At 44.3% G+C, this 19,480-nt stretch overlaps 1 protein-coding gene across 1 annotated transcript in view; it reads left to right on the top strand.

Moving 5' to 3' along the window:
• Positions 1–2,991: 2,991 nt before the first annotated feature.
• SEMA3A (semaphorin 3A) overlaps positions 2,992–19,480 on the top strand; it is a 192,111-nt gene continuing 175,622 nt past the window's right edge. The window contains exon 1 of the mRNA XM_083440751.1: positions 2,992–4,005. Within this exon, the coding sequence (XP_083296877.1) occupies positions 3,888–4,005 (118 nt within the window). The 5' untranslated portion in view covers positions 2,992–3,887. The remainder of the gene's footprint in view (positions 4,006–19,480) is intronic.

Below are 19,480 nucleotides of genomic sequence, written 5' to 3' on the forward strand. Positions count from 1 at the left end.
ATTATTTAATTACTATATGGTCCTTAACAGCAGTGCCAACTTAAATAAAATATTGTGGGGGGGCAGGTAAGCCCTGCCCCACATAATCAATCACATGATTCAGTACATGCACACACCATTTGAACGGGAATGCCAATCAACTGGCCTCACCCCCCTCAAATATTTTATTGTTGGGGCCAAAGTCCCCATGGCGTCTAGGTTTGCTCCTATGGTCCTTAATTCACACCCAAGTCCATGTCTCCCAATCTCATTTCCTTCCAAACACACTTGTCAATCTTTATTTTTCAAAAGAATCCAAATTTCCATCTCCTTTTTTATTCTTTCCTATTATATTCTATTTCAGAAAAGTTGCAAGAGGCTTGATAGCTTTTTCTTCCAAATTCAATCCAAATTGCACACAGAATCCTTCCTTTCTCATTAAATCATTTTTGCAGTTACCTTCACATTCTCGTGTAGATTTCTCTGACTTTAAAGACAAGGTTTAAAAAAGTGATTAAAATCAATAGATGTTCCCTCTTATGTGAGTAACCTTGCCTTGCGACCGATGCAGTCTCTTCATCCTTGTATTTAACTAGCCTAAAACATATGTCAATTATTTCATCCTGGAACAGTTTGAAACATTGGAGCAAGGAAACATCGGGGCAAGGAACCATAAACACTTTTGGACAACAAGCATGTTTAGAAAAAGCTGGCTCCGCATCTATTTGCTTATGCTGTGAACGATCTGGAAAATCTGGGAATGCAAAAATAGAACATTCTGTATGAGCATGTCTGCATGAGGCTTTCTTCCAGAGACCAGATGTCTTCATTAAGTTATCCTCTCAAATGAGAGGTTCAAATAGGAGTCTCTGACAGCTTTCTCCCTGCAGTGGTTTGCCAGAAGAGGGAGCTTCTGGCGCTGTGAGGTTGATATCTACTGCTTCTTTGAGGGGTATCAGTGCAGATACATGCGTGGAAGAAGGCACTGCAGCCTGATCTTCCCACTGCTGACTTTGCCAATGGACACACGGTCCAAACAGCTTCATTGGTTCAGTCTGAGATAACTCAGTTTCACAAAGAAGGAACAGGGAGGCTGTCACCTGATGCAGATAAACTTTTTGGTTTCCCCAGCCCTGCAACCCACACACCCCAGAACGTCTATACATGAAGCTGTCATCTGTGCATGCATACTCTCTGTGCATGAGCGATGGTTGTCTCATGTGTTTGCACCGTCGCCTTCACCCCGGTATGGCTCCCCTTTATCACATACACAGCCCAACAGGACAAGGACAATAACCCACCAACAGCATACAAATCAATATGGCTAACCTGATCCAAAACACCCACCCACCTCACTCACACACGAAAACAAAGATCACCACAGCCAATCACAAGCAAACAATCACACCCTAGGCCAACCCCAACCTCTCTCACCACCAAAGGAACACAAGTGAACAACACAAGCAACGCTGACACCAAACTCTACATACATTAAACATAATAGAAACACCGCCACCCGACCCCACCCCCATCCATCTTCCCTCTCTCCACCCCCCTTTCTTTTTTCTTTCTTTTTTTCTTCTCCCCCTAATGCCCCAACAAATGAAATGGATTTGTAAAAATGTTACATGGGGAAAAAAACAAAAACAAAAAACGAGGCATTACACTTACTTCTGTAAAACAAGAAAATCCTTAATAAAACAAAACAACAAAAAAATGTTTGCACCATTCTTAATATTCTTTCATATTGTCTTTGGGTAAGAATTGCATACAGATGAAGATGATGGACAGTTTGAAGAACCTTGTGTAAGAGTTCTTCCCAGGGTGAGAGGCTAGGAGAAGAGAAGGGTGCATTTTTCTGTATGAGACAAAAGTTGGGATACACTTGTGAGAGAGAATCTTGTATTTTTCCATCTGTCTTCTTTTCTTCTTCTTCTTGTTATCCTTTGCTTCAGCTTGAGTGTCCTTTATTGTATTGTGAAAATTTTAATAAAACTTCATTATCAAATGTCTGCACCATTCTTAAGAGAATGTGGCGTAAATTGGAGAAGAAACATGTCAGACAGCAGAATTTGTCAAGTAACTACATAATTTATATGGATTGCGGCTGAAGTCGTATGAATATGCCTTCATTAACTAGCAGTGGGAGCACACACTGAAAGTGGAGTAAGTGGCAATGCGAACATATATTAAGTTCAGTGACCTTACTCTGAGTAAAACATAGCTGAATATCATTCACAGTGACTAGTTGAAGGCTACCCAAGACTCACATGAAATGAGCTTCATGGCTAAATGGAAATTTGAACCTAAGTTTCTCCAGCCCTTGTGTGATAGTCATCGAACCACTCACCCACATTGACTCTCAGTAATAATGGTTCCTTGAGAATATGTGCCCTGATGAGGACATGTTAACAATATTTCATTAACAGACACCAGCATAAATAGATATCAAACCAATCCTTTCTCGATTCTTGACAAAACTGAATCCATGATCTCACCAAATGAATGTTCAAGTGTGCATATATATTGGATCTTCCTTTGCCCCTTGAGAGAGGAGAGCAAGTTTACTAATAGATTGCTTCAGAAAGCCAGAGCCTCCCCAAAGAGAGGGGGGGAAATGGATATTTTTAATTTAAGGTGCTGGGGGGGGGGAGATCTTGAGAGAATCCCCTGCATAATTTACAAGTCTCATTGGGCTTATATGTGTCTTGACGAGGACTTTTTTTTTTTTTACTAGGAATTTCTCTTGCTGGCTGGGAGGTTCTTGGGGAGGAGGGTTTCTTAACAAGACTTTAAATTAAACTCCAGTAGTAAAGTTACGTTGATGGAAGGCTCTCTAACTCTCTCTCTCTCTTTTTCCCTTTTGTTATCAGCAACGGAGTAAAAACAAAATTACACTTATCGTTCAGATGGATTATTTATGACAGTAGAAAGAGTCAAGGACTAACACCGTTGGGTGGGGGGGAGAGAAACTTTTCCCTAAGATAGGGGAGGGAGAAACGGCAGTGGGAGAGAAAGCTCGCGCATTTGATGGCGAAATTTATTGCTCCCTGCCTTTCCCGAACTGGTCCCTCCGCAAATCCTTGGCTCGATGTTTTTTGCATGTGTGCCTGGTGACAGCAGGAGGAAGGGAAGTGGGCTGTGCTGCGCTTGTTCTCCCATTGTCAGACACTCTGGAGAGAGTGTTGGGTTAAAAAGAAGGGGAAGGGAGGAGGGGAGAGGGAGAGAGAGAGAGAGAGAACTCTGCAGATTCCTGTGTCATCTCTGCCTCTCCATGTGCGCAGGAAAACTCGGTGCTGCTGCTGCTGCGTCTCTCTCTGCCCCCGTTTGGCATTCCTGCTGCCTGCAACTGAAGCCGGAGGGGAGCACCAGAGCGGGATTGGCTCGGGGCACAAGGCGACCGCCGAGCAGGACTTTGGTTATGATTCTTCTTTTTTGAAGGCGAGAGAGGTTGGCGGGGGAAAGCGCCAAGAAGCCGCCACTCTGGTCCCTTTTTTCGCTTTTGCCCTGCACCGGTTGCGCTTCTCTCGGAGCCCCTGCGCGCTGGCTCGCCATCCTTCTCCTTCCACGCCGCGCGTGTTTGCATGCGTGGGGTGAGGGTGGCGAATCGTTGCGAGCTGGTTTTTGTGTGTGTCTGTGTCTACCACCCCCCATGTGTGTCTGTGCGTGTCCCCTTCCGCTCCGGTGACTTAACAGAAGGAGGAGATGTTACAAACCTGGCCATGAGGTTTTTGGATCACCCTGCGCTCCTGAACGAAACTGATCCGGGTCACCTGTTACCTCTCAGTTTTTAGATCGCTTTGAACTTCTGCGTGGACCCATCGCTCCCCCCGCCCCCCAAACTCCCTACACCCAGGAGACCAGAAGGGAGCGCCGGGGGGGAGGACTATCCAGCGCTCTTCTGCAGCATGGGCTGCACCCGCCGGACGGCTTGCCTTGTCTGGGGAGTATTTCTACTAGCAGAAAGCGCTCGCTGCCAACATGCCAAGAAGGACAACGTGCCGCGCCTCAAATTATCCTACAAAGGTAAGCCTGCTCCTTTCCCCCTCCTCCTCTTTTTATTCTTTCCTGCTGGTGGTTCCTGCTCCTGCCGTTCCCCCCTTCCCCCTGAGGTTGCTCCTTGCTCGGCGGGGCCAAAACCAGCCTCTTTCCCCCCAGGTATCTGGTCTCGTAGTTCTGCTCGGGCAGACAAAGAGGCGCGAGTTCGCCCGGGCACTAAAGCGCGCCGGGCGGGAGAACCAGCTAGGGCTCTCCGCGGAGAACGCTGCTGCCACTGGATCGCGGTGGATTCCCTCGGGCTTCCGGCCAGTGCAGGGTCCCCAGCATTCCTATCACCCCCTCACCCCCTTTCTGCATTGCTTTTTCCCATTGCATTGATCGTTTGGGGCTGCCGAGGCTTCCTAGCGCTCTCTCTCGGCGCCTGACTTCGGCTGGGATGGTGGCGAGCAGGGAAGAGTTAAGCCGTCGCCATGCATATTCAGGCGGCACAAGTCTGACAGTCGGATGCCGAGCCCAAGCGGGGTTGGTGGGGCGGGGGGGCCGTTTGCCAGGAAAACGAGGAAGCGCAAAAACGCAGTACTGGAGAGGTGCGCGCGAGGATTATGTACCGTACTGCGTTTCATACCCGGGCGCTTCTCTGGTGTGGACACGTCGCCCGCATGGCTCGGATCCGGGCGCAAAAGCGGCAGCGGAGAGAGGAAACTGGCACGTGAGCCTTAACTTCTCCGGACCCCGCAGAACAACACCGTCGTGCAGAATTTTGCACGCAGCAGTTAAGCCGCTCTTGCGAGTTCAGGCTTCTAGTCACACCCCTCCCTGCTCCTCCCCCCCCTTCCTCCCAAGGCTTGAAAGCGCAAGGGCTGCGTGCCGTGGGAGGTTTACCTCGCACTTGCATTTGGTCCACGGAATGGGAAGAAGACAGAATTGCTCCGTCTTAAGGAATCGATAAAAAAAAAAAAAAAATCAGCTCGTTATTCATTTGTAATAGGGGAGAAGATCACTCTGGCTTCAGACGGGGAAACGAGGCGCATAGCTTATTTCCCATAATGCAGAAAAGAAAGAGCTTGTGTCTATGGTTATAGGCGTCCCTCGTGGCATGTTGTATTTATGTCTGTGCAGGTTGTGGAGAAAGGGGGGGGGGCTGTCTTCCAGTTTCCCACTTCCAATGGGGAAGATTTATGTCCTTGTTTCCACCAGTTCGTTTAAACGAATAAAGGAAAAGGCCAGCAAAGTCTCTGGGACCAAGTAGCAGCACACTCCTAACCAGGCCTACTCAGAAGTAAAGCCTATTGAATTCAGTGGGGCTTACTCGCAGGTTTGGACTGCGGGGTTTGGACTGCAGCCTAAGTTGTGCAACTCAAGCTTGATAAACCTTGGGGCAGGTCCACTGATGGTGAAGGAGAGGATGGGAGGAACCTGCCCATTAGCTGCTCAGGGACTGACTGATGCCAGGCGGACAACACCAACATGCCTTGGCTGAGCAACCTAAAGGCTGATTAAAAAACACACACACAGGACAACAGTGACATGTGGGTGTTCTGACTTAAGAGTGAAATCAGTGTATGGGAATATTCTAAAACAAGCCTGTGTGTGCATGTGTATATGTATGAAAGCAACACTCTGTTGTTCTTGGAATATGCTAATTAATTTCCCATGAAAAGACAGGTAATAAGAATGCAGGGAAGTTACCTTTTGCTTTCTAATATGAGTCATCACCGTATAATCAGACCCTAAATTCCAATTGACATTTAATTGCTTATGATCTAATTAACTTTAATGCACCTATTGAACTGCATGTACAGCAGGGATTATTTAAGTAGCTGGTTTAAACTGATCTGTTAACAAGAACAATGTCTCATCAAAACTATTTCTAACTCTCTTAGGTGACAATCCTTTACTTAGGAGCAAGTCCCTTGGAATCCACTGGGACGTACAGTACCTCTGAGTAAACATACATAGGTGTGCACTGTTAGCCTGCACTCTTAGGCAGACTTACCTGGCAGCAAACCTCACTGAACTCAGGAGGACTAACTTCCGAGTGAACAAGCATTGGATCGTTCTGCTAAAGTTTAGTGGAAGTCCTAATTCTGCCACCTCTCAGCAGAAAGAAAGACCATTTATTCCATGGGTTTGGGTGGTGTATCCCGCGGTTATTTTATCTTGATGGGTTTGGCATGCGGACTGAGATATCAATGTTGTTGTGTTGTTTCAATACATTTCATACATGTTTTGATGAAAACTATACCAGAACGGTGGTTTCCTGCTTTTGCTTTTCCATTAATATTCATCAACTTAGACATCAAACAGGACATTGGAGAATCTGCAGCATGAGCTTCCTATGCATATTTACCACGAAGTAAGGAATTGCTGCCAAGTGAGTTTGTGTACAATTGCAACCCTGGTGATCTTTCTGCTTTGGGCTGTTATTTATTTCCCACCTTTGCTTTTTGCCTTACATGGAACTCATGATGGGATACAACAGATGATCTTTCCAATAACTACCCTCTGTGGGAGGCTAGATCCGAGTGATGATATTAATTTGAACCCAGCCACCCATTGTGCTCCAGGGTGAAGCCACAATGTCAAATCTATATTTCTCTGCTCAGTGCTCAAAGCTCTCCACTACAACATGCTGGCTCTGAATCTAATATGAAAACTAAACGAGCAACAACAAAACCAGCCAAAGAACCACCTTAGTGCCCAAATCTCTATTCTTCATTAATAAATCAAATCGAGTGTTTAAGCACATGCTCCAGTAGGCAGCATACATGAAATACATTGAAACACTCTTAATACGCTTCATAAACACTATGCCAGCATTATTATTTCTTTGATTTACTTGCTTACCTCTGTGCAGCTTTTGCTACAGGATCAGGCTGGCAGCCTGAGTGAGGGATGTGCTCTAGCAGTGCCTGCAATGCCATTAATATCTAGTTACCAAGGGACATGGAAGAATAAAGAACAGGAGCTAATAAAGCTTTGGATAATTAATTGTCCTTCTAATGCGCACGCTGTGAATATTTCCTCAGTGAAATGAGCACAGCAGTCGCTGTAAGTGCTCTCTATTAACAGAGAGATGTTGTTGAGCAGGAGATTAATATGCTGCAAATGAGCACGGTGGTTCTATTCCATGACAGCACCACAAGGCATTTTCTTACTACTAGGGCTAACTCTGGTTGGGGGAAATTCTTTTTTCCAGACACTGCTAACAATGTGAAGATATTGCCCTTTGGCTACCCAGCAGGTTTCTCTTAGGCACAGGGTGCTGGGTAATTTAATAACATAAACTGTGAAATGAGCAGGTGGGTGTGTAGGAACATGCCAAGCCATTTTCCTTCTCCTATCTTACGGACTAATATTTTTCTCACACACTCTCTGTTTTACACGTGAGCAGCTGTCTTGCAGTCAGTTGTCAGATAACTGATGCGAAAGGTTTCTTCATAAGCAGCTTGTTTCTTCCTGACTTATTAGGTGTTAAGCGCAGTTGAACTTCATAGATTTGTTTATTTTTCTGAAAGATTTCTAACCTGCGTTTCTGGGCAAGCTGCCTTCCCAAGGCACTTTGCAAAGATGTAAAACACCACAACAAAATTAACTCCACTAATGGGAAAGAGGCTTGCTGGAAACTTTTTTTTTTAAAAAAAAGAGTAATTCATGAAGGGTTAAATCCCCGCCAACATTAATTTCCTACGGTCACTTGTTTTCAAAGGTCTGCCATTAGCTCTGCCGTTTCTCAGGTTGACAGAGATTGAAATTTCTGCCACCTCTCTTTTCTTGAATCCTTGTGACTTCCTTTCATTCAGACTTGTACCAAATTAGAACCATCCTGTATTATGAGAGGGAGTGATATGAAGAGCATGCATTTAGATGCTCAGAGTCATGGACTTTTTATTGGAAATAGCAGGTGCTAAGACATATCTAGATTTCCAGGATTCAAATAAATACAGTGGTGCCTTGCAAGACGAAATTAATTCGTTCCGCGAGTTTCTTCGTTGTGCGAGTTTTTTCGTCTTGCGAAGCACCACTGCATTTAAACACTGACAACGGCGGGGAGAAGCAGGACAGCTGCCGCAGCCGGTACCTCAGACTCACCCGCGCGTTGTGGCCACTGTGCGACGCAGCTGCTGGAGGGCGGCGGGGCTCAGGAGCGCGACTCCAGGGAGAGAGAGGCGCTGGCGGCAACGGCTCTCTGAGGGGAGCGCGCAAGGGGGGTGGGCAGCGGCGTGAGGCACTAACCGTCAGCCGGAAGGTGGGAGGGAGCCGGAGGAGCGGGGAAGCGAGCGTGCCTGCGTGCAGTGCCCGTCGCTATGACACGAGAGGCAGGGCTGTTTCGTCTAGCGAAGCAAGCCCTTAGGAAAATCCGTCTTGCGAAGCACCTCAGAAAACGAAAAACCCTTTCGTCTAGCGAGTTTTTCGTCTTCCGAGGCATTCGTCTTGCAGGGTACCACTGTATATGACTAGTTCCATGAGGCTAACAGGTTTCTAAGACTAGCTTTTCTCACCCTCAACATACACGTGCATACACACACACACCCCTTTGAAACTTAGTGCAGCTTTTTAGAAACTCCTTGTGATACCATATGTAGGGTCTCAGCTGCTTCTGGAGGGGAAAGGGAAACATTTCAGTAACCCCATGCTGGTCCTTGGTTAAGGCTAAAGTTGTTCTTTGGAGCCCAGTTCTAAGTTTTTATGTAAATAGGATCTTGTCCCAAATCCCCGTTTGTTTTTTTCTAAAGCAGCCACAGTACAATTAATGCTGTAATATGTACACATATGTACATAATACATACACAATGTACACTTACTTTTCAGCAGAACGCACATAAATTAGAGATAGCCATCTGGGTTCATTAGCTTAATACAACCACCCAAAATGTCATAAAGTTGTGAGCAAGTTTCCAAGTTTCTCAAAGCTCTTCTTTATGCTGGATGTAAAGTGAGGAGAGAAAATGTTAAGCCCTAAAAGTCAGCAGTTTCTAACAATCACAGGTGTGGGGGGCTCTTCTGCTTTCTGCTCAGGGTAATTGCAAACTATTCCCAGGGAAATTGGACTTGGGCGTAGAAGAATTGACATAAGAATTTATGGTAAGCTAAGGTGATTTCCATGTACACACTCAAAATCTTATTTAAACAAGGTGGTCTTCAGCACATTGACCATAATCCTGAGGCATATATCCTTGGGCTTGGAGAAGAAAAGGGAGATAGCATACACCTCTTGCTGTGGATTCCAGCAGATTCCTATGATCTGGTGTAGGTGATTCCAGCTGTTTCTCAATAAACTTCCCTCCCAATAAACCACGGGTGCCCAAACTTTTTCCAAAGAGGGCCAGATTTGATGAAGTGAACGTGCATGAGGGCCGACCAAAGTTGTTGAGCTTTTCATACAATTTTTTAAAAGGATTTGAGCCAAATAAATAAACTGCCACAGGAACCGGAAGAAACCAGCCAAGGGGCCGGATTAGGCCCCCAATAATGGGCTTTGGAGTGGATTTTTGCACTGTGCTTAAGGATAGCTTCATTGTGTTCAAGGGGTGTACTCAAAACTGACTCAAAACTGACAAAACAGACTCAAAACTGATTGAGTCCCAATAACTTGTCTCAAAACTGAATTACCGTATTATTATTATTATTATTATTATTATTATTATTATGGCTTAATTTCTACACCACTTTACAATTTACACTTTACAATTTTGAGGAAAAAATCCCAAAGCAGTTTACAACACATTAAAACATTAAATAGAACAATCCAGAATTAAACACTACTAAAGAAAGTGAAATTTAAAGTATACATTCAAAGCAACATAATTAATAGGAAACATGTCATCTTAAAAGATTTCAAAATAAAACATTACAAAGGAGGTCAATCACAAAGTGCACATAAATTAAAATAAATTTATGTTAATAAATTAACATAAATCAACTAAAGCAGCATAATTAACAAGAGAATAACATATGAGTTAACTCCACGAAAACCATAATATTGTGGAGAGATAATACAAAAGCCCTTTTCTTTGAGGCTCAAATGTTCACCACATGAATAGCTCACATGGCTGAAGTGTCACTGTCCCTTGATGATTATTTTGCAAAAATTCGCGAGCTGTCTCAACAGAAAAGTATTGTTCTTGGGTTGACATTGGTTAATATGCACATTCTGTTCTCAGCCTATTCACACATCCATATTTATTTTATCTATTTCATGAAATTTATACACCACTTAATTGTAAAAAAAACAACAGCCCAACAACATCGAAGTGGTTTACAGAAGATAAAACAGAAAAAAATAGAACCCTACATTAAAAAGTATAAAAGTTAAAATACTGAAACTGATTAAAATTACCTCAACTTTCTGCATCTGGGTAAGGTAAAGGTAAAGGTACCCCTGACCATTAGGTCCAGTTGTGGACGACTCTGGGGTTGTGGCGCTCATCTTGCTTTACTGGCCGAGGGAGCCGACGTTTGTCCGCAGACAGTTTTTCCGGGTCATGTGGCCAGCATGACTAAGCCACTTCTGGCAAACCAGAGCAGTGCACGGAAACGCTGTTTACCTTCCCGTCGGAGCGGTACCTATTTATCTTCTTGCACTTTTGATGTGCTTTTGAACTGCTAGGTTGGCAGGAGCTGGGGCCGAGCAACAGGAGCTCACCCCGTTGCGGGGATTCGAACCGCCGACCTTCTGATCGGCAAGTCCTAGGCTCTGTGGTTTAGACCACAGCATCACCCGTGTCCCAGCATCTGGGTAGGCTTGTCTAAATGTTTTTAGCACATGCCAAGAAGTTCAGTGGAAGGGTGTTTGCTAATGCCACATGGGGTAGGTGCACAGCATGTGGGGCATAGAGGGAGCCCCCTGCGGCTGCACCAGCCAAGCCCTCACCACTACTTCCACCGCACAGCTTTGCAAAGCTGCAACAACTTCTCTATCACGAAGTCATGGTGAGCGTGGCCAAGCAAATGGATTATCACCAGGTAGTTGCCACCACTCCTCCGACGGTGTGCCAGCTGGATGAGAGAGAGACTCACGATGTTGACTCTGCTCCCAGATGGCCAAGTTCCGAGGAAGCAGCTTCCATGTGACGGTGACAGCAGGGCCCCTCTGAGTTTTACCCTGGGTGGGAGCTCCTTTCCTTTCCCATTGGTGGTAGGCAAAAGTGGTCAGGGCAAGGGATGTGGCCTGTGCGCAGTAGATGTCTGTCCAGTCATGCAAAAGGCAGAGGTTTCTCTCCCGATAAGCAAGAGGCATGGTCACAGTCCAAGGAGAGAGAGAACCAGGCAAGGAGAGTGAGGAGCAGGGCTGCCAGAGAACGTGGACTAGGGAGAGTCCCAAGAGCTAAACCTGGAGAATTAGATTACCCACCTGGGCTTCCCTCTACTGAGCTGTGCCAACCAGTGGCGTAGCGTGGGGGGTGCAGGGGGGGGGCCAGCCGCACTGGGCGCAACATCTGGGGGGGGCGCTCGCACTCGCAGCTCTCTGCCCCTACCTGGTTCACGGGTTAGGGGGCGCAAATTACTTGCCTTGCCCCGGGTGCTGACAACCCACGCTACGCCACTGGTGCCAACCCAGTATCCATATGTACATTTTTTTCTGTTCTTTTTCTTTTTGCATTTGTTTTTAGAACCCAAGAAAACAGCAGATACAAAAAACGCCAGATTTTTGACATCCACTTAAATTGACTTGCAAACCCTTCTACCTCTCAGAACCTCTCTTAAGTCTGCGAACCACATTCAGTCTCTGCACGCATTAAACAAAAGTTTCTCAAATCCATCTGTCTCACCCCATTTGTTTATTGAACATTTCTCAATTCTCTTAAGGATGTTTGGGAAGAGTAAATGTGTGGTTCTTTTTGTTATTGTTGCTGCTATTGTTGCACAATTGAATGCACATCGCTTCAGGACAATTAACGGGAAATTGATTCCCTGCATATTCATTTCTTCTTTTCACAGTCTTTCTTTCAAGTCTTATTACAATAAAGTACTCTGGCTCATAATTGTCCACAAATGATCAAGATGTGAGAAGTAGCAAAGAGTAAGCGGCTTAAACCTCAAGAAATGGACACAGTTTAGATCAAAATTAGCAAAACTGCATATAAATCTCCTATCAGGTGACAGATCAGTACAACTTCATGAGTTCCTACAAGTTTTCAGGGAAACTTTACAAAGCACTTTGTATAAAATTATTAAAACATTAATAATCTATTTCACAGATCACATTTCACAAGTGTTAACTAAACAATGTAAATTGTGGCTACAACAAGGAATGCACCATGGTAGGACTGGTATTTTATTTTATTTTAACATTTATACACCACCTATCATTCAGAGAGCTCAAAGTGGCTTAGACTGTTCTTTTACTCCCCTGTTCATCATCACACCAGCCCTGTGAGGAAGGCTAGGCTGAGAATGACTGGCTGTCAGTCACCGGCAGTTCCCTGTCAAGCCAGGTGGCCCTTGTGACCAAGCCAGGTCCGCGGCCACCTGACTGCCCTTACATAGTCGTGGCCAACAGGAGAAATGCAAAAGGACTGGAACCTTTGTAGAAAATAAGAATGTAGTCAGGGCATCCAAGGACATGATGCTTGCAGTGTCTTAGCCCCATGAGGATTTTTGGGAATAAGAGAAAACAACCTCTCAATGGAGGCTGTTCCACTGTTGTTGAACAGCTCTCATTGTCAGAAAGCATCCCTCCAAGTCTCCCTATTTTCCAGAGACAGTCCCAGAATTATGAAAGCCATCCCGGCTTCTGATTTGATCTTGAAATGTCCCTATTTCCACCGCTAGTAGCGGTGCCACCGAACTTGGGGAAGAGGACGAGCCAGCGCTTGTCCTGGGCGGCAGTGGTGACTGCAAGGGAGCATGCTATGGCCGCCCCATGGCTGCTGCTGCCGGCCTCCTCCCCATGGCAGCTCCTAGCAGCTTCTGGGCAGCGGATGAGGAGAAGCAGAGGCTGCTCCCACTCCCAAAGCCCAGCCTTGTGTGGCGTGCCAGCCCTGAGGTGCAGACAAAGGGCAGTGCCACCCTGGGTGGGGAGAAAGGGGAAGCGGAGCAGAGCTCAAAGAGTCTTGATTTTTTTGGGGGGGGGGGATGCTTTGCGCATCTATGTCTAATCTTGCTCCTTTCTAATTGGTGTGAGTTTTTTAAAAAAATCTACTAAAAAACCATCTACTAAATACAGACGGTTGTTTACCCTCGCTAGATTCAATGTGCTGCCATCTGCCTTATTGCAGGGCAGATTCGAGGGTAAACCGTACGCAGAACAAGTCTGCCCGTGTGGCTTAATGGAGGTAGAAACTGTCTCTCATGCCTTGTTCCGCTGCCGTTTCTACGGGGATATACGCTCGGCATTTATCATCTCTGTTATACAGAAATCTCTGAATGGGTCTGAACTTCAATGTCTAAAATCCCTGGTAGAGGTCAAGGATCCTGAGATCACACTAAGGGTGGTCAAATTCTGTGTGACCGCCATAAAACCTAGGGAACAAGCTGTGCTACCATAATGACTAAGGCCTTAAATGACAATTTTAGGTTATATTTTCGTGATTAAGATTTAACTTACATATTTTTAACTACTGCTATATCTGTATTGCCCCTGGTATACCCTGTTGCAAATTCAAATGTATCCCTATCATGTTTTATGACTTCCCTGATGTTGTATGTGAGCTGGAACTGGTCTGTGACCAAAATTAAAATTAATCTACTAAAGAATAAAATAAGATCGGGATTAAGGAGTTTTCTCAGGGCAGTGGAGGGCGTGTGTGCTGTGTCCCATTGGTCAAGTGGGAATGGCACTTTCCCTTCTTCTGATAGGAAATGCTCTGCAGGTGGGGGGAGAATGGGGGTGGGTCCAGGGGGGTCAGGGGGGTTGGGAGTGAGAAATATCCCGAGTTTCATCTGAGTAATGTTGGAGGGCATGGAATCTCCTTTCTTATAACTTGAATCCATTGGTTTGGGCCCTAGCCTATGGAGCAGGAGAAAACAAGCTTGCTCCATCGTCCATATGACAATTCTATACAATTTGAGCATAGGTGTGCCTCTTCATATGGGTTAAAAGGTTGCTGCAAGTTTTCGTATCCTTGTGACCTACTGGCTCAGTTGTTAAGGCATGGGCCAAATGACGTAGGCCCTCTTTGCATCTCTGGTTGTTAAAGCAGTGACACTGAAACACCTAAACCTTCATTTCTGTACTTTCCAGCACCATGGAACTTGGTCTGGGCACACACATGTGCCTAAGACGTGTGTGACCTTTTCTTTCTGGGGGTGTGATGCTCACCTGCCTCCCCAACACCAGGGGAACTGCCGAGAAGAGGAAGAGTGAGGCAGGAAGGAGACATTCTGTTTTGGAAAGTGATTTATAAATTCAATAAACTAAAAACAATCCTGTGACTTCTGAAGGCAGCACAGGGGCTCGTCATTCTGATGCTTAGCTTTAACAGCAAAATGGTGTGGCACCTTTTCACTAGAAGCAGGCAAAGCAGGAGAGGGTGAAGTGGAGAGACAATCCCTTCCAACTCCCTCCTCTGCAACTTCCCTCTTGCAGCTGCTCTCTGCAAATGGAAAGCAGGATTTTACCCTAAGAGCTGCTTTGTACATTGCTAAATTAAACAGCAGAAACATGCACGCTTCTGGACAGGAGCTTTCCAGATACACTCCTTTTGCCTTAGCTAGCCCTTTTTGCTGCTAGTCCATGCCATGCCAAGCCAAGCCAAGCCATGCTTTGGTTTGGTGTGTCGTCTAAACTGGGCCTTGTGGTTAGGCTCTCTCTTGCTAATCACCAGCTGTAGCCGAGACTTGGCTTAGCGTGTGAAAGAGGCCGACTCGTTGGGCTATATTGAGGCTCTAGTGCTTCCTGCTCTCTCTCTCTCTCTCTCTCTCTCTCTCTCTTCCATGCTTGTTTATATAGATAACATAACCACATTTTAAAACAAGCAACATATTTGTGGGATAACTGTAATGTGAGCCAGCTCTTCAGGGCAATCTATTACTTGTGTGTATGTGTGAAATTACATCAAAGAAGGAAACTGCCAACCAACTCTTTCTATTTTTGGGATTCCTTTTAAAACTAGGTTTCTTTTCCAGGATTTCTTTAGTGCTGTGCTATGATGCTCAGATTCCTGTGTGATGTTTTGGTTTTGAACTTTTATCTTTCTTCGGTCTGATCGCTACATCTTTAGAATGAGCTTTTGTTGCTTCGACGTGCAGACTTTAATCTTTCCACTTGCTTCAGATCTTCCTATTTGTTCTTTGGAGGCTGCAAATGTATTTCATTTCCTCCCTGATTCTTCTCATGTTCTTTCTTTCTCCTGCTTTCCCCCCTAAAACAGAGTGTCAAATACAATCATGCAAAATTAACTCTGGCATTTCACATTAGGAATGGCAGTGTCTATATTTTCAGAGGCTGCTTTATTCCCTAGACAGAGATTCAAGGCCCAGGAGAATATTCTGCCACATAGTCTTTTCCCCTCATGATAAATTCTGTCACTTCAGAGTAAGTGTGCATTCAGGTTTGATATTACATACAAACTCCAAAGATGGGACATGAAAGGGTGGAAAACAGTCTATATCCCACAACTTTTAAAAGGAAGAAGAAACAAAGTCCTCCTTTATTATTATTATTATTATTTGTAATATTTTATTAAGGATTTTCCCCCCCCATGTAACATTTTTACAAATCCGTTTCATTTGTTGAGGCATTAGGGGGAGAAGAAAAAAGAAAGAAAAAAGAAAGGGGGGGTGGAGAGAGGGAAGCTGGATGGGGGTGGGGTCGGGTGGCGGTGTTTCTATTATGTTTAATGTATGTAGAGTTTGGTGTCAGCGTTGCTTGTGTTGTTCACTTGTGTTCCTTTGGTGGTGAGAGAGGTTGGGGTTGGCCTAGGGTGTGATTGTTTGCTTGTGATTGGCTGTGGTGATCTTTGTTTTCGTGGGTGAGTGAGGTGGGTGGGTGTTTTGGATCAGGTTAGCCATATTGATTTGTATGCTGTTGGTGGACAAAGACCTCCTTTATGAGAATCAAAAGGGGGACATTGAACAAACCTTTGCAACTAACGGAACAAAGTCTCCAAATCCATTTTGCTGCTATCCAAACTGCAGTGTAAGTCAACTTCCAAAGCAACTGAATCTTAAAGGCCAAGCATTAAATGATGAACCTCAACGAAGGACTACTTGTCACCGCAGAAGAGAGGCTTGAAGCAATTCCTGGTTAGCACTATGAAAGGACTAATAAGCTCCAATCAATATTTAAAGATGTTGTCATGTTATTCAGTCTTGGATTTTCATTGGGCATTTGAAAAGGTGGCAAGTGTGCATCTCAGAGGTCTACTGTTGGCCACCAATGATACCTTGGCTAGATTAGGTCAGCGAATCATTTGCTGATGAAATTTTGTAGCAAAATCAGGGAAGGTGGGGGAGAGAACCTGTATTGCTGGAGCATTTAATAATATAGAGGCACTAGGCTTCCGCTTTACATACCCTTCATGCAGAATTATTTCTACTGTAAACCATGATAAATTGGTATTGGCGAATCTGGTATTTGCTACCTATTTTTGTCAGTCTATGAGTTCTTCACTGATCCTATAGATTTGCCATAAACAAAGACTTTCCAAAATATAGCAGCACTGGAACTCTGCAAGAAGTATGATTGCTTCTGTATAATTTAAAATATTTGCTGTCTTTGTGCTGCTTTGCTCAAATGCTCAGCTAGGTGAACGTCATTAAAACAGTGATTGCTGATAAAATAGTTAACTAATTTCCTATGAGAAGATGTGAAAGAGATTTTCATGTACCTGACTGCATTCTAAAAGTATGATGCTTCAAGGTTTACATGGCTCCTTCTAACTAGATGTCCTGCTGCCGCCCAAGAACAATAGCAGGTGCACTTTTGTGGTAAATAATGAAGCCATCCCAGAAGACTGACAAGAGAAGCAGAAACCAGTCATTACACTCTAGATGTGTAGCAAGAAACAAACCAAATTAGGGAAGGGGTGTCAAGATTCCTTAAACATAGTTCAGGGACAAAGCCCAGAGCCAGGACTCCAGGGTCAGGAAACTGCATAGGAGTGTCAAATTGTCCCAACAATTGGCCTTGACTACCCACCACACTTTAAAGAGAGACAGTTAAAGTCCAACTTCTCAGGAGAATGTCTGTAACTCCTGGTCTGAACCTGGGTGTTCTTTCTTGAGGACTGGTTCTGCTCCTGCCTGTTGAGGTGCCACTGTTGCCTCAAGAGACTGCACCATGGAGCTCTCTCCACCACACACACATCTGATGTACAAGCAGCCTCCTAGGCATCTCCTCACTCTGAGCGAAGGAAGAGGGTGCCTGCAAGACTTCCAGAGGGCATGTTTCAGTGGAGGGGCTCAGCTCTGAGTTGGGGTCTTGAGTGGAAGGGTCCCTTTCCATGGCCTCTTCCTTGCCCTCATCAGAGTCCTTGGGGATGGCCATGATGCTACAGGCCTGGAACATTGGGTTTGAGAAGATTCTCTTCTCCACCAGTTTCTTCTGTTGCTTATCCACATGAAGAATGATATCTGGGCAGCATTTCATTGGAAAGGCATTGACACCCCCTCGCCACAAACAATAACATGAAGAGAGATGCTTGGGTCCTAGTTCAGAATCAAGTCTATTGTGTACACGTGGCTTGAGTATTGAGTATTGAATATTGAATATTGAGTACTGAGAATATTCCTGCAAATTTTCATTTTTCATAGAGCCATATTTATTTTACCGGCTCTTCTAGATCCAGAGATGGCTGCTGTTTCTGTCTGGTTGTGTCTACAGACCCTTTCCTAACAGCCATAGTTCTTTAAGACAATAGTTCTACAATCAGTCATGGAATCTTCTCTCATAAACCATTGGAAGATAATTCATAGACTCCAAATCAGGTCATCTTCCAAGACTAAAAGAGTTATCTTTCAAACACTACTTTTTAAAAGTTATACAAAACACTTGCATGACCTAGATTCTGGTACTGTGTTTTCCATGTAAGCATACATATGCATTTATGCAAATCTAGAAATGTTTCTACAACCTGAGACAGATTTGTTATTTTTCTTTTCTTTTAGTATGGGACGGTAAACTCATTTATTTGAATGTTCCGGATTGAGTTTACACTGCTAGGAACCAAAGCAGTATCAGACCCAGATTCCTCATTAATTCTGAATTTTTCTGATGGTAAGATTATGTGAGGAGCTACTTCATTGACTCTTCATGGGTTCAAATTGGCATTCTTTGGCCAGAAAGTATATTAAATTGATCCACCTAGTATCAATTCAGTAGAAGTGATGAAACAACCGAAGAGCAAACTGGCAGTAAGGATTTGCTGGGGAGAAGTGAGCTGAGGAAGAGCCTAGCCCTGCTGTTTCACTTCAGTCTGGAAAATGTCTGGGGTTGGTTCTGGGCGTGAGCTTTATATAAATCTATTTGGATGTAAAATGAGCAGCTAAGCCACCTAAATAAGGTGTGCAGGTGTGGGCTGGGTGTGGGGACGGGTTCTTCCATTTTATCTTCCACAGACATAAGTCCACAAATACCTGATATCTCAGCAAGTACCAGAACACATCTGTCAGGAGAGTCTATTTTAGATACGTAGGAGGAGAGCACATGTTGGAAGATCTCCTGCCTGTTCCAGCTGAAGTTTCCTCCTCATCCCTAGGGAAATGTTCTCTGCATAATTGACAGTCAGTATTCAGTATTCTCATGCACTATTCAGCTACATGTCACTGGGCACATTTATATTCTCAGCTACCGTCAAAATTTAGATTTAAACATTTCAGGATAGGGGCCTATCATTCCCTGTGTTACTGTGTAAAAGGTCATGTATAGCCAGATAAATAACAACTAGAATAAGTGGAAGTGTAAGAGCAAAAGCAACAAACTGCTATTTTTAGAACTGCATATACATTGCTTTAGATTCCTAATAAAACATGCCCTCATATATTTTAAGATTACAGAATACCCCAAAATATTCATTAAAATAAGACTTAATTTAATATATACATTTAATGTTTAATTTTTTAGAAGTTCAGAAATTTGAGAAGGGCAATTTACTTTGGTTGAAAAGTCACCAATCTTTTTTTCACATAGCAAGCAGTTACATATGTTACCTTGGGGTTTATATATTGATTCCCAAATTTAACATTGAATAACACCTTGCTCTAGACGTTGTCCCAATGAATTCCATATCTGTGTTTCAGTTAAGTGTTAATTAGTTTATTTTCAGAATGGTAATAAAAACCAAAGAAAGACATTTATGACAGTGCTGAGAGGCAGCTGTATACTTTGGCGAAACCACCTGCTTTGCTGTAAAACTGGAAACAGGATCCAGTTTACGGTTCCACATATTATTTGGAAATGTGAAGGTAGAAATGGTTCATGATTCATTTTAGCTCCCTTTACAAATTTCGCACAAGAGTTTGTGCGAAAGAGTGTAAACAGCTCAACTATTGCGAAAGCAGGTACACAGGCTGTACACTTGTTGAACACTATGTGTGAATAACCGTACAAATCTACAGC

This window comes from Podarcis tiliguerta (assembly GCF_965153285.1).
Source record: "Podarcis tiliguerta genome assembly, chromosome: 5".
Lineage (NCBI taxonomy): Eukaryota > Metazoa > Chordata > Lepidosauria > Squamata > Lacertidae > Podarcis > Podarcis tiliguerta.